Source organism: Drosophila sulfurigaster, chromosome 3, assembly GCF_023558435.1.
Source record: "Drosophila sulfurigaster albostrigata strain 15112-1811.04 chromosome 3, ASM2355843v2, whole genome shotgun sequence".
Lineage (NCBI taxonomy): Eukaryota > Metazoa > Arthropoda > Insecta > Diptera > Drosophilidae > Drosophila > Drosophila sulfurigaster.
The window spans coordinates 38,655,007-38,670,152 of NC_084883.1; the positions used below are offsets into that span (position 1 = coordinate 38,655,007).

General features: G+C 41.1%; 4 protein-coding genes across 4 annotated transcripts; 2 read left to right on the forward strand and 2 right to left on the reverse strand.

The window, feature by feature from the left end:
• Window positions 1-687: 687 nt before the first annotated feature.
• Window positions 688-1,643, reverse strand: LOC133843094 (serine protease 1-like). Its single transcript, XM_062276485.1, has 2 exons — window positions 1,355-1,643; window positions 688-1,289 (listed from the first exon to the last, which is right to left on the reverse strand). Exons 1-2 carry the CDS (start codon window positions 1,612-1,614, stop codon window positions 731-733), a joined length of 819 nt encoding a protein of 272 aa, XP_062132469.1. The 5' UTR covers window positions 1,615-1,643; the 3' UTR covers window positions 688-730.
• Window positions 1,644-3,540: 1,897 nt separating this feature from the next.
• LOC133844005 (serine protease 1-like) lies at window positions 3,541-4,426 on the forward strand. Its single transcript, XM_062277786.1, has one exon. The coding sequence runs from the start codon at window positions 3,576-3,578 to the stop codon at window positions 4,365-4,367; it is 792 nt and encodes a 263-aa protein (XP_062133770.1). The 5' UTR covers window positions 3,541-3,575; the 3' UTR covers window positions 4,368-4,426.
• Window positions 4,427-5,254: 828 nt separating this feature from the next.
• Window positions 5,255-6,101, forward strand: LOC133842961 (serine protease 3-like). Its single transcript, XM_062276275.1, has one exon. It carries the CDS (start codon window positions 5,275-5,277, stop codon window positions 6,076-6,078), a length of 804 nt encoding a protein of 267 aa, XP_062132259.1. The 5' UTR covers window positions 5,255-5,274; the 3' UTR covers window positions 6,079-6,101.
• A 1,780-nt stretch (window positions 6,102-7,881) lies between these two features.
• LOC133840191 (cyclin-T) lies at window positions 7,882-14,532 on the reverse strand. The gene is made up of 4 exons (XM_062271884.1): window positions 12,927-14,532; window positions 12,806-12,851; window positions 11,134-11,714; window positions 7,882-11,066 (listed from the first exon to the last, which is right to left on the reverse strand). The coding sequence occupies exons 1-4, from the start codon at window positions 13,552-13,554 to the stop codon at window positions 8,734-8,736; spliced, it is 3,588 nt and encodes a 1,195-aa protein (XP_062127868.1). The 5' UTR covers window positions 13,555-14,532; the 3' UTR covers window positions 7,882-8,733.
• Window positions 14,533-15,146: the final 614 nt, after the last annotated feature.

Here is a 15,146-nt window from a genome sequence, read left to right on the forward strand (position 1 = left end):
GAAAACAGCAACAAATATGCGAAATGGATAAAGATAAACAAAAATATATATGAAGTTTTTTATAATTGTTATTTTTATGCGATATTTGTCTATATGCCTAAAACAAACAAACAAAAACACACACCACACAGACACACACACATAAAACTGACATTTGATGCAGACGATTGTGAAACGTAACTTTTTTATTCTGTATAACTACGCATGTGTATTTAAAATTGAAAGAAACAAATGATTAATGTTAAATGTGCATAAGTATCTCCAATTTTAAATGATAAAGTTAATAAATAACTAAACAATAAAACAAAATCAGAATACTACTGAATCGCAAAATCAAATTTATGTATATTGTTAAACTTAAATTATATAATGCATTCCAAATGTTTATGAAAGAAACAAAAAAAAAAGAGAGAACACAAAACAAGAATAAATATGATAACTGTAACTGATGATATATCTAAAGAAAGCCGATTAAAGCCTATATAAAAACTGAACTTTAAAGTCAAATTATGATAATGAAAAAAAAATAAGCTATAACTGTTTCAAAATGAGGCAAATGCAAAGAACAAAACACAAAAAAAAAACGACAAACAATAAAAAATACAAAACAAAAAAAGATGATAAAATTTGATGAGTATTTTGATATGGTAAAGTGATTCCCCCAATTGAAAAAAGAAGCGTAGAAAGTGCTATTTATAAATTGATTTATTGGGTAAGAAACAACAACCGCTTAGTGGATGCCGGTGTGGTCCTTGATCCAGTCGAGGTAGCTGGTGACACGGGTGAAAGCAGCTGGGTAGTTCTTCTCGCAACCGGCAGAGGAACCGAAGGAAGTCAGACCGATCTGGACCTTGCTGGACTCGAGCACCAATGGGCCGCCAGAGTCGCCGTTGCAGGTGGACACAGCCGATGGGGTGGACACACAGATGTTGGAGGAACGGATGGTGGTGCCATAGGTACGCTGGCAAGCGCTGTTGGTGATGATGGTGAGGTGAGCGTACTGCAGGTGGGCGGCAACAGAGCTGGAGGAGTCGGAGGTACGGCCCCAGCCGGAAGCGATAGCCTCATCACCAGAGTAGGTAGAGTAGTGGGAATCGATCTTGGGCAGCTCAACGGCACGGATGGCGCTGCTGTACTCGACGGATGGGATGCGGATGAGCGAGATGTCGTTCAACAGAGTTCTGCTGTTCCAGTCGGAGTGGATGATGATCTTGTCCTTGCTGACGGTGTGCTTAACCTTGGGGCTGGAGCGCACAGTGCTGCCCAAGTGGACGGTGACGGCATCGACACTGCAGAAGAGAGAGAGAAAGAATTAGTTGAAGAACAAGATTTGCAAAGAGTCCTTTCGACTTACCCATCAGTGCAGTGAGCGGCAGTCAGAACCCATTCGTGGCCAATCAAAGAGCCACCGCACCAGGCAGAGCTGGAGCCAATCTGCAGAGAAAGTCCAACCTGGTAGGGGAACTGATCGGCGGAGGCATCCTTGCCGTTGGTGATGCGACCCTCGGGACCATCGAGCACGGGCATGTAGACGTTACGTGGCTCAATTTCGCCACGCAGAGCCGATGCCGAGGCGTAGGCCAAGGCCAAAGCGAATACAACGAGCACCTTCATTTTCGAATCTTCTGAAGACTATGAACATTACCTGACCAACGAGTACCTTTTATAGGTGCTCGATCTAGGGAGAATGACGTCTGCAGATTTTCTGTATTGTCACTTGCTCGAGTGGCAAGGGTTGTTGTTTATGGTCTTGTAACTCTCACGTCCTTATCATTTTAATTAAAAATTAATCTGGTTTTTTTTTCTTATTTTTTTAAAGATACGGCACATGTTATGAATGAGAGCTGATTGAAGATATCCTATCTTAATTCACATTGATTATCTATTGCTATATATACACAAAACATAAGGTGAATATGCGAATATTTATTCGGTAAGTTTCCAAAAAGTTATGCAGACACCCCGTCGTGGTGTTTATATGGAAAAATACGTATACGCCTACGTGTGCGTATACTTAATCCTTATCTCTGTCGATGCTTCAGCACAAAAGTGTGCAATAGTAATAGCCTTTACCTTGAATGAATTCTTATCAAAGAAAGGGGTCCATCTTCAGTTCGATGTGGTAAATCACACACGCCTGTTGAGTTTTTTCAGCTGCAATTTTAGTTTCCGAGAACACTTGAACCTATTATGTCTTGAGTGCAGTCTCGTGGACTGGCAATTAGGAACTATTATACTCAATTTAGTAATCGTAATGAATAATTTAAATGTGCGCATATAATTTGCTTTCTTTTGTGGTTTCACAATTCTAAAAATAACATTTGATTTCTAAATCATTCGCATTTTAATAAGTTCGTAATAGTTTTAATCATTGAATAACTACAATCATTGAATTAATAAAATATCTACAATAAATACTTGAACTTCGAAATCTAAAGTGATATTATGCAAAGTTCCTACCTTCCGTCTGTACTCGCATTCAATCGACAATATCTCGAAAGCAATTGCGACAAGAACTATCAAACTCGCTATCTGAGTTTCCTTGGTGCATACGTAATTCTGGTTTTTTGTATACTTTAGACAGGCCCCTTTCACCCTCTTTATTATTTAAATACAATCAGTATCACTATGAAACTACGTATTTTATAATGAATATTTTTAAGAATCATTAATCTTAACTAGCAGATGTGAAGGATCGTAAATCTTTTTAGTAATCAGTAAAATATCAATGATTAGTGAGATAAATTTGCATTTTTATTTAGTTAATTTCTTATTATATTTCCTTCTTACTTGAAAATAGAACAAATCTGTTTATTTATTTTACAAAATAAATACAAAATTATTTGAAACAAAATTTTCATAATTATGATATTAAATTTATTTCCGATGTGCAAAATTTATTGCACCGTGTGTCTCACATTCGAATACACACTGTTTTTAACTTGTATGATAAAATCGCGATTTTTAATCAATTGTTTATTATACTTTGAACGTCTGTTTGTTTATTTTATTATTATTTATTATTTCACAAATTACTTGTCAAAATGCCAGATTATGAGTTTTAGTTATTTTAAGTTTTTTTATAAAATTTGTTTTCGTTTTAAAAAACTTCTACCGTGGTCTCACATTTAGCTTTCCTTTTTATACTTTGTGCGTCTGTATATTTAGTTGATGATCTTTTGTACTGGCAAAATGACTTGAAAGTAGAATATATTTGCTGAATTATGAATTTTCATAAAATTTCTTTTCGCTATACAAAATAACATATATTGTACCGTGTGTCTCACATTCGAATACGCTCAGTCTTTAACTTTCATTGTTTTCTGATGAAATCGTGATTTTTAATCTATTGCTTATTATACTTTGTACGTCGAATATGCAGCTACTTTGTACAGTTTTTTGTGGGCGCACACGCCAATTATCAGTTCATTGAGAGTGTCCGTCTCAAGAGATACTCTGATAAGATACACTCCACTGTTTTCTATCGAACTTGTGACGTTCGTCAATCATTGGGCCGGGTATAAAAGTGATTGGTTCGTGTTGTTTCAATTCACAAGTTCGCTTTGATACGCATCATGAAGTTGTTTATTGCATTGGCTGCCATTTTGGCCACAGCTGTCGCTGCTCCCATGGAGGGACGCATCACCCACGGCGAGAAGGCCCATGAGGGTCAGTTCCCCTACCAGGTGGGACTCAGTCTGGCCATCGGCTCATCGGGTGCCTGGTGCGGTGGCACCTTGATCTCCGATCGTTGGGTGCTTACTGCTGCCCATTGCACAGATGGTGCTGATTCCGCTACAGTCTATGTTGGTGCTATTAACATCAAGGAGGAGGAGCATGGCCAGAAGCGCATCAAGGTCGACAAGGCTGACATCAAGGTGCACGAGGATTGGGATGCCAGCCGTGTGGTCAACGACATCTCGCTGATCAAGCTGCCCGAAGCCATTGAATTCAACGATCGCGTCAGAGCCGCCACTCTGCCCAAGAAGGATGGACGCTACTCCACTTATGCTGGCGAGCAGGCCTTCGCCTCCGGCTGGGGTCGTGACAGCGATGATGCCACCTCTGTTTCCTCTGTGCTGCGTTACGTTGAGATGCCCATCATGAAGTCGAGCACCTGCAACATCTACTGGGCTGGTATGATCACCGACAAGGTCATCTGCATGAGCACCAAGGACGGCAAGTCCACCTGCAACGGTGACTCTGGCGGTCCATTGGTCCACAAGCAGGGCGATGTCAACTATCTGATTGGTGCCACCTCTTTCGGTCTGGCTTTGGGTTGCGAGAAGGGTTACCCAGCTGTCTTCACCCGTGTGACTGCCTATCTGGATTGGATCGAGGAGAACAGCGGTGTTGTCAACAAATAAGTTGATGCCCAGCACTGACAGTGATAAATGATTACAATAAACATTGAAAGTATTTTAAATCTAGTTTTTATAAATTTAATTTTTGCCATTAAGGATTCTACACATAATTGACAAGTGATTGAAAATTGTGAAGAAATTATACACAAACTAAATTTACTTATTCTAGTACAATATTCACCTCGCAGAAGTTAAAAGTAAAGTGATCGTAAGGCGACAACTGATCTTAAACAAAAAATTCACAAAGGCAGCAGTGAGTTTAATTTAACATTGATTTGATAAAAAAAAAGTAGTGCTTTTATCATTAATTTAAGTCAAATGATCATAATACACATTTCATTAAAATAATTTAATCTATTTCAGGATCGTTAAATTTAAATATCTTTAATAAGTGCAATACCGATATTCCATCCTAAAAATATTCTATGTATTTGTGAACTAAAATGTGTATGTGCTAAATAGAGTATGTGACAAGGTTTTCATAAAGAAATATGTTGACTTTTCTAATAATAGGTTCCTCAAAAATAAATAAATAAATAAATTTGGCCCAAATTCTTTTTGTGGGCAGCAGGTCTGATAATTTCGTACATTTGTACAATCCTATTATCAAAGCTGTGCTTTATTTAGTTCAACATTCATATATAATATTAAAAAAAAGAGTTCCTAAGATTCCTAATATATTAAAATTTTAAAAGTATTTGGCGTACTTCAAGTTCTTATAAAACTGTGTCAAATTATCGAAATGCAATGCAATTCAATTGTGAGTCTTAACTCTAAAGGGTTTTAGTCTGTGCAGCAGTGATAAGATACAAAATCATAACATAACGTATTGCGACGTATATTTTAACTGTTAGGTTCACCTATAACCAACATCAGAATCAATTATTATTTTATTAATAGAGCTGCCAACATGAGGTTGTTATTAGCTGTGCTTGGAATTGTTTCCTACTTTCTAGTCAAAGTTCAGCTTGTAGTTTCTGATAATCGCATAACGAACGGAGAGCTAGCGAAAAGGGGACAATTTCCCTACCAAGTCGGACTGAATATATCTCTGACCAACAGCAGCACCTGGTGTGGTGGTACTTTGATATCCCATCGATGGATTGCAACGGCTGCGCACTGTGTGGATAAAGCAGAGCAAGCAACGATCTATCTGGGTGCCTTGAATATAACTGATAGATTTGAACTGGGTCAGATACGTTACACAGTGGACAAATCGCTCTTTGTAGTGCATCCAAATTGGACAGTCAGCACTGTGGCTAACGATATAGCGCTGATCAAGCTGCCCATCTATATACCCTACAATTCCAGAGTGAGAGCAGCTCAGTTGCCTAAGGATCTAAATGGAACTTATGCCACCTATGATCAGCAGACGGCCTACGCTTCGGGTTGGGGACGTGAGAGCGACAGTTCCTTGGAGGTGTCTCCCACTTTGAGGTACGTGGCCATGCCTGTGATGCAACACGCTCGTTGCAAGATGTACTGGGGAGGCTCACTCAGCGAGAAGATGCTCTGCATGAGCACGCAGAGCGGCAAATCCACTTGCCACGGCGACTCTGGTGGTCCGCTTGTCTACAAGGAGAATGATACCAATTACTTGATTGGTATTACTTCGTTTGGCCTCTCGGCGGGTTGTGAGATTGGCTTTCCTTCCATATTTACGCGATTAACGAGCTATTTGGATTGGATCAGGAAGCATGCTCCGGAGATTTAGGAGCCTTTAAAAATATATTAAGATAATATATCCCAAAAAGAAAATATCGATAAACGAATTTCATAAATTACTAATATTTATGAATATTAAAAAAAAAGTGAATTTCGTTAAATGAATGTTATAAAAATTAATTAATTAATAAAATGAAAATGTACCTTTTGTATATTTTATTTTCAAGTTTTAGGTATTGTGTTGTTACCAAAATATAAATTATACCATCAAATATTTGTAATATTTAAAGTTATCACCAAAAAAGTTAATTAGTTACTGAAAATTAGTCAGAAATTCATTAAAAATTAACTGAATTTTTGATTTAAATAATATATATATTTTAAGATGTGCTGTTTTACTTAGCATCAAAAAAGTGAATTTAAATAAATAAATTACGTTAATAACTGACTAAAAAAGAATCGTAAAATGAACTTATTATTACATTTATTAGAAAGATGTGCTACTACCAAAATATCAATTTTAGCACCTGAAAAGCTCACGATAAAGCTGAGCCTTAAAATACATCTGATTCCCATTTTCCCCTACAAATTAAAAATCACTTCTGTATTTTATGTTTTTTCCAATTTTTTTTTATTGTTCTTTTTGTTTTGGGCTTTGAAATTTTTATTCGGTTTATCGAATAACGCACAAACAATTGCCGATGGAGTATTCACTTTCGGCATTAAGTTTTTTAAGCCCGGTGAAACTGCTCGACAAAAAGAGATTTGCGCACTCCTCGACTGCCATTTTTGCTTTTTGTTCTATGTACAAAACTTAAAAATTAAGAGGGGGACAAATAAGATAAGTTTAATATAATAATATATTACTGTTGCTGTTGTGATCGTTGTCGTTGTTGGTGTTGTTGGATGTGACACAGCAGCAATAGCATAATGGAGGGTTGCAGGATTGGGGGATTAGGGTGAAGGATAAAGGATAAAGGGAAAAGTGTTTTGTTTTTTGTTTTGGAAATTTGTTGCAACTTAAATAAGATGTTGTTTTCCAAATATGAATATGTATGTATGTAATTGTTGTATGTCTGTAGATAGTATATAGCTTTTACTTTTTTGCTAGCTTAATGCAATTATCTGAAATCGAATAGTGTTTTTTTTATCCTTTTTTGTTTTTGTTTAAAACGCGCAACGTTTGATTAAATTTGTGTTCTTTTTGTTTTGTTTTTTTTTGAGCTAGTCGAAAAATTACATAAGTCCATTTGATATAAGTATTAATTTTTCGCTTAATTTCATATATTTTTCATAGTTTTTGTTATTCTTTTTGTTTCGGTATTGTTTTTATTTGTTTTCTTGTTTAGTAAATACGTTTTTTTGTGGGCGTTCAATTTAGGAAACGTCGCTGTTCGTACTTCTCTTGTTGCACAACAATTTTTTAATATTATTCATTATTCACTTTAATGCCTATTTAAATATACTTAAATTAAAATTAAAAACAACTGAAAGCTACGTCAAGTGATTGACTGATCTGCACTTTCTCTCTTTCTCTTCTCTTCGATTCGTTTCTTTTCTTGTAACACAATAATTAGTTGTTTTCGCTTGTTTGTTTTACTTATTTGCTCTTGTTTTTCATTCATAAAAACTAAAATGATTACGAATTCATTAATAATAATGATAATTGTAATATAAAAAATACAACTAATGCGAACTGTGTGTGATAATTAAATGAAAAAACTTTGCTAACTAAAAATATAATTAATATTTTTCATACATATTTTAACGGCGTTCCATTTTCCACTATTATTTTTAGTTCAAATAATTTATGTGTAGTTTTATTTTAGGGGAGGATAATTGTATGTGTGTGTGTGTGTATTTGTATTGGTTTTACTAAATTTGTCAGCATGCGACTTTAATTTAGAATTAAAGTACGCCAACTATTCTCGATCTCTTCGTTTTGCATCGCGGATTTTCTTTCTATATACGCTATATTGAATATTTTGTTTCAAAATTTCGATTTGCATTTAGTTAGGGCCGTATTTGTAGCTAAGCGGAAGTTGTTTCTCTTGTGGCTATATACAACAGTTCAGTGTATGTGTGTGTGTGTTTATGTGAATGTGTGTGCATAGGTGTGTAGTTGGGTAATTGATTTACTAACTTATATTCTAGACGGCCGTGCTGCGCATTTATTTTACCCTTTCGATCATTGCAAACTCTCTCTCGTGAGAGTTTTGCTTTCTCTCTGTTTCGATTACAATTATTCCGTGTATTTGTATGGATTATGTGTATGTGTGTGTGTATGTTATAATTACAAATTAATTAATGCTGTACAGAAGTTTATGTATTGTTTGTTTTCTTTTTCTTATAAGTTTTCATGATTTCATATCGAACTGGAAACACTCGGATCTCAAGTGTTGTCCGCATTGCAATTTGACGGGTGTTCTTACGATTTTTGTTTGTTTGTGTTTTGCTTTGTGCTTAACTAAGGTAAATCGATAATAACTTAGAGAACTAATGCATCTCACCAACAATCAATTACAACTAGCATAGGTTTTTCTCATTTTTTGTTTTTTGTTTATACATACGAGCTATATCATCAAGTATAAAGGTTGTTTTTGTGTTTTGAAAGAATATCTTTTAGTTGTTTGTGGTTGTTTTTGTTGTTATTGAACAAGGGTTCTATTTGTTATGGACTACGGGGACTACGTGGCTACTACGACTATTTCTTGTTGTAGATGGGCAGCGCCGAGGGCGGAATGCCGGCAGCTAAATCTGCGGGCGTCATCACCATCGAGTTGGGCATGGTCATGGGCAGGCCGAGCAGACTGGAGACCTGTGAGGCGGATTGGGCTAACGACGCGGCGCCTGCACCGCCGCCAAGAGGAGCATAGACAGCACCGACGCCGACGCCGCCACCGCCGATGCCAACGCCAGAGACTCCGCCATTGTATTTGGCATAGTCTTGAGATTTGCTCTTCTTACTGCTGCTGCTGCTGCTGCTGCCTCCGCTGCTCTCCTTGTCGCGATCCCGATCGCTGTGCTTCTTTTTGCTGCTACTGCTGCCGCTACTCGTTGAATTGCTCGTCGAATTGTAACCGCCATACGTTGGTATCACCAACGCTTGCTGCTGTTGCTGCTGTCCGGGCATTCCCATTGGCGCTGCTGCTGAGAGTGTGGGTGGCATGCCGAAGCCAGTTGTGGGCGCTGTGGGCATGGCTGCATGTGGCATGCCACCACCAAGTCCGGTTGCACCGCCAGCCGCTGAATAGTTATTCGGCTCGACCTTGTTCTTGCTGATCTTCAGTTTGAGTGGCGCTGCAGCCTGCAGACTGCCATTGGGATTCGCTGTCGCTGTGTTCGTTGTGATTACCAGCTTCAGGGAGTCCATGGATGTGTCCTTGCTGCTGCGCTCCTTTTGCTTGTCCTTCTTGTGTTTCTTACGCTCCTCCTTATCGGGTTTATCCTTCGACTTGTCCTTCTCCTTGTGTTTATGCTTATCCTTCTTCTTTTTCTTCTCCGACTTACCACTACCGTCCAGATCCTTGCTCTCGCCCAGCTTGGTCAACGCATCCAGCTGCTCCATGCCCAGCAGACTTGTTGGTGCAGCACCACCAGCACCTCCAATCGGTTCCTTTTTGATGTGCACTGGCGCTGCCGTTGGCATCGGTTCCAGCAACTCTGCAGGCGGCTTCAGGCCGGGCATAGTCAGTGCATCAGGTTTAAGCAGCGAGGCATTCGGGGTGCACAGACTCTCCTTGAGCAGGCTGCGCACCAGATCCGGTGTGGTTTCGATGCCTCCGTTCGATATCGAGAGCGGTGCATGCTTATCCTCACTGCCATAGCTACCATAGCCGGGCAATCCGACGCTGTTCTCCAGCTTGCGCACCTTGTCTCGGGGCAAGCTGCCATCGTGCTCGTCCAGCTTGTTGAGGCCATACTGGCTGCCCGAGATTTCGTTGGCACGCTTCAGACTGCTGCTGCCATCGCGACTTGGGCCAGCCAATTCGTTGGCCACCAGATCGCCATGTGGTTTCTTGTGTGGCGGCAGCATCGCCTTAGCTGTTGAGCTCGATCCGCTGCTACTGCTACTGCTGCCATGTGGCAACGTGCTGCGATGCTTATCCTTTTTGGTAGGCGTCAGGCGCTCCTTCTTGGGACTGTCACGATCACGCGTATGATTGTTGAGCTTGTAGCCCAGACTCTCGTGTGCCGGACCTGGCGGTGGTGGCGGCAGCAAACCGTTGAAATGCGGCTCAGGACTGAAGAGTGAATTGGAGGAGTTCTTACTCAGTTGCTGTGGCTGCTGTTGTTGTTGTTGGGGTTGTGTTGTCATTGTCGGTGGCGGGGCCTCAAGCGTTGGCAGCTGCTGCTGCTGTTGCTGCTGCATGTGATTGTAGCTGGGCACGCCCTGACCTTGGCCATAGGGCAGTTGTTGCTCATAAGGCGGCATGCTGTGGACGGATGACGATGAGCTGGATGATGCGACGGATTTATTGCGATGCGAGGAGCTGTGACTGCCATAGCCAGCATTCGGTAGCGGTGCACCATTGTTGACACCAACACCACTGCTGTTGCTGCTGCTGCCTTGGTAGCCACCACGCGACATCAGCGGATTGGGTGGTCCGCTGTTGTTGTAGGGCGGCGGTGCATTAGGATACATTTTGTTGCTGCTGCTGCTGCCCGAGCTTGATTTGCTGAGGTCTTTGGATGACACACCCGACGACGATGTTGATGCGGATGACGATGATGAATTCGTTGCGGATGAATTGCTGCTGCGTCCGTCGAGCAATGGCATCGGCGGCGGCTTGGAACTTGTGGACATCTTGTGCGCCCCATGCGGAGGCATTCCCACGCCGGGTGGCATGCCACGCGACGATTTGTGATAGTCCATGCCCATGGGCGGCCTTCCGGACGCTTGGCTCGACGATGAGCTGCGTTGACTGCTGCTAGCGGAGGAGGAGTTGCCACTGCTGCTGCGCTGCGAGGATGACGAGCTCGATGGATGGCTGGATGGTGCACGACTGCCATAGCCGGGCTGCTTCGATTTGTGATCTACAATATAACGAAGTTGTAAATGAGAATGATCGGGAATATGTTTAGCAGCCAGCAATGTATTTACCTCCATGTGCCTCGGGCGGCAAGGAGCCCGGATAGTTTGGCAACTTGTGATTGGACGAGGAGGAGGTAGTGGACGATGAATTTCCGGGCGCACCCGCCGACGACGAACGCTGATGGCTGCCATCGCTGCGCTGTCGTTGCTGTGGCGGCACCATCGCTGGCGGTGGCAACAGCGGCACCTGTGACGGCGGATCTCGACTGTCGCCACTGCCATTCATGAGCTCTGGTGGCGCCGTAATGTTTGAATGATAGCCCTTCATCATTTCACTCATTTTCCAGTCTTCTTTCGGCTTGTTGTCCTTGCTGTTGGTCGCTGTGCGATTGCTGGCTCCTTGGGCGATCGCCTTGATGGAGTTCAGCTTGGATTTGAGGCGTGCGGGACTCTTCTCGTAGATGGCAATGAATTCGTCCGTCAGCTGCTTGAGCAGCTCCAATGAGACGCTCTTGTCCACATAATAGAACCAGTGTTTACCCTCCGTGGACTGAGGGATCTCCCAGCGCGACCATTTGCAGGCCAAATAAATGCAGAAGCAGGCAACCACCGTGGGTCGATATTGCAGGCACATCGAGGTAAGATGTAAGCTACAAATGCCAGGCGAAGCAATGACAAGGATATGCATTTAATAAAAGTAATATATTTTCATCGCGCATCGCATAGTCAAGAGCATTCATGTGATGTGTGTGGTAACTTTAGGGAAAAGTTTAAGTTACGATTTGATCTATGACTACGTCATGTTACTTTCAGGAAATATTCACAGCTAAGCTACAACCTCCTAGCTGCTACCGTTTGAGCGTTGATCAGGTAAGATTTAAATGTTACTAAAATAGCATTAAAGGTAATTAGCGCTGTGTTCTTTATAAATTACAGCCTCCCAACTACTACCGTTCAACCATGCTGTGCAATAATTAGCCTCCTAGCTACTACCTTTTAGACTGTGCGCTGATAAAGTGCTTTAGTATGTCAGGATAAAGAATTTAAAATTCTAACTGCAACTAACATATCATATAAGATCTTTAATGCTATGTTCTATACAAATTTCAGCCTTCTAACTCATACCATTTGAGCTCTACATTAATAAATCTGGTGATTTAAAGTGCAGCTCACTTAAAACTGCACATAAGCCAATTTTCAACAAAAAGTTTGTTTCATTTACATACATTTTAGCTATGCATTAATAATTAATAAATAAATCGTGTTAAAACCCCCATCAAACAGACATTTGGTCATTTATTTTCTATTAGCGTTTTGCATTTATTTGAGGACAGTCTTTGTAAAGAGCTGACAACTTCTTCAACATAATTACAATTCCAGGAGATTTTACAACGGATTACTTTTCGCGGAATTCGGTAGAAACGCGACGTAAATTACGCTGGGTGTCATAAAAGGCTCAACGTCGTTTTCGCAGAAAGCGAAAACAGGGATCAATAGTAAACCGATGAGCAGGTAAGCAGTCGCGAAGGGAAACTGTCAGCTGACCTGCTGCGAAGGTCATTTGCAAGGTATGAAATGTAGGTGCTGTACCATTGTCTTGATTATATTAACTGACATCTGGTCGACGTAATTCCCTCTTCAACCCACACACACACACATACGCATGTAAACCACAAGCATTACTTTTGGGGGAATTTGCAAATACAACTACAGCATTGATAATGTGTGTGTTTAGCCATACCTGTTTGAGGCCAAAAAGTACGATGTTTGCGCCAGATCCTTGCATGCTAAAATACACATCACAATAATCAGTTTCGGCATATTCGCTTTTGGGGAGCAATTTGGGTAGGGATCAATAATACCTTTGACCAGCTGACAAGTGCGCACCACATGCGTGTGCGGATGATCGATGGCTACATCGAAGCCCAGCGTCTGCAACAGCACATTCTCATTGAACACCAGCTCCTGGGCGAGATCCGCATAGCTCTGTTCCGTCGTCTGTGGCAGACACTTGTTCGCCGCCCTTATCACATGCTCCAGCTTGCGTGGCTGCTCCTCCACCTTGGCTGCAAGGAACAAACTCGCCGATGCCATGGAATTGCGATGGAAATGTGTGAACGAGTGGAACGCATAGAAGCGATGCATATAGACGATGGCTGTGTTGATGCACAACTGTGACACTTGCAGTCGTTGGCCCATCTCTTGAATTAAGTAGGCGGTCATCTGGCGATAGTGGAGCTCATCGTCGCATTTGATGCCACAGCGGCGACTGGGCGAGTTGCCCAGTTGCTCATTGCTAAAGTACCAGATTTTATCCTTTTCAAACGGCAGGTTGTTGTTGCTATTGCTTCCACTTGGAGTGGCATTGGAGTTGTTGTTGCTACTGCTGCCAGCATTGACGGCGAGGCTTGTGGAGCTGGATGACGAGGATGAGGCGATCGACGACGACGAGACTGGAACGCCGCCCGCAGGCGTGCCCAAGAGACTCATTGTTGCTGCACACAGTCACCAAATGCGCCAAAACAACACCAATATAAGACACACTCACTCAGAACGCGCGCACACGTATAATTTCCTTTATATTTTTTGTTGTTGTTAATTTTCACATGCAAGCCTCTTTTATTTAATTTAAATTTGTTGTGAATAGGCAGAGAGCGCGCGGAGAGAACGCTCAACACACACTCGCACACTCAGGTCGAATAATTAACAATATTCTAGTTGATTTCTCTTTATGTGTTGTTTTGACTTGGCAGCTGAGTCAAAGGCTGTTGCTGCCTGCTGCGCTGCTGACGTCGACGCAGACGCTGACGTCGACGTCGTAGGGACTGTACGAAGAAGAAGAGTGTCTTTTTCTTTGTCGGCTGCTGCGCTGCACTGCAGCGTTGCGTTTGTATTGGTATATTGGTATTTTGGATTTTGGTTTTTGAATCTGGGACTGTGGCGTGTGGCGACGACGACGGGCAGGGTGGAAACAGGGGGGGAAAGGTGGCTGACGCGCTGACTGTGCTGCTTAAATGCTGCGCGTCTGTCGCGGCTGCCACAACACATTTGCTACGCACAATGTAACACGCACATTTGATTTCGTTTTTGCGATTTGCTTGCTTGCTTTTTCTCTTGTTTCGTATGTGGTATTAAACTTCAACACTGTTTTTTATTAGCGCCACTCAAGAAATCTGCGTTTTTTTCTTTTGCTGCTGTTTTGATGGCGTAGAGTAGTGTGAGCTAGTGTGCGTGCTGTGTGTACGTGTATGTGTGTGTGTGTGGTTTTCTGGAAATTGCGACTGCTGCTGCTGAACAACGACGTACATACACAGAGACGAGCCCGACGACGTTTGTTATGCAACTTTTACATCAATTCATTGTTATCATTGCTCTTTTTCTCGTTTCTCCGCACACAAACATAACATTTTTCATCTATAATTTGCAATGCAAATGCATCGCAAAAAATGTGATTTTGGTTTTGGAACGCACAATGACACAAAAAGAAAAAATGTATGTATGTATGTATGTGTATGTATATTTACAGTATGGCCGTCGTAGTAAGGAGTGTGAACGCGCACAGCAGTATAAAATCTACTATTTATTGCCGAAAAATATACCCCAAATTTAAACAACTTTCACATATTATGATTTGATTATAGTTTCAAAGGTATGGGGCATCTTCAAAAAAATAAGTTTGAATAAGCACAATTGTATATAGAGCTTTTTGGGTCATAGTTTTTGCAAAAAACCATAAATGATGTGCTTAAAAATACCAGAATGACATAATTACCATTTATGGTCTCACTGAATGTATGTATGTGCATATATACTTTAATAGTATGACCATCGCAGACGTGTTCGACTAGCGATATAACAGCTTGGCGTGTCAATTCATCGGCATTACCACATTTCTCGGTCGAACTTTAGTATATTCGCTACAATAGTACTCGAAGAAGAAGCACATTCCAGTACAAGCAATCGATTATTAAATACTCAGATATGTTAACTTTAAAAAGCATGTGTTAATAAATTTTTGGTTAACTACTTCAAAATTAAATTTTTTGTAATTTCTTTTTAAATAATGAGGCTTTTCTAAGGTT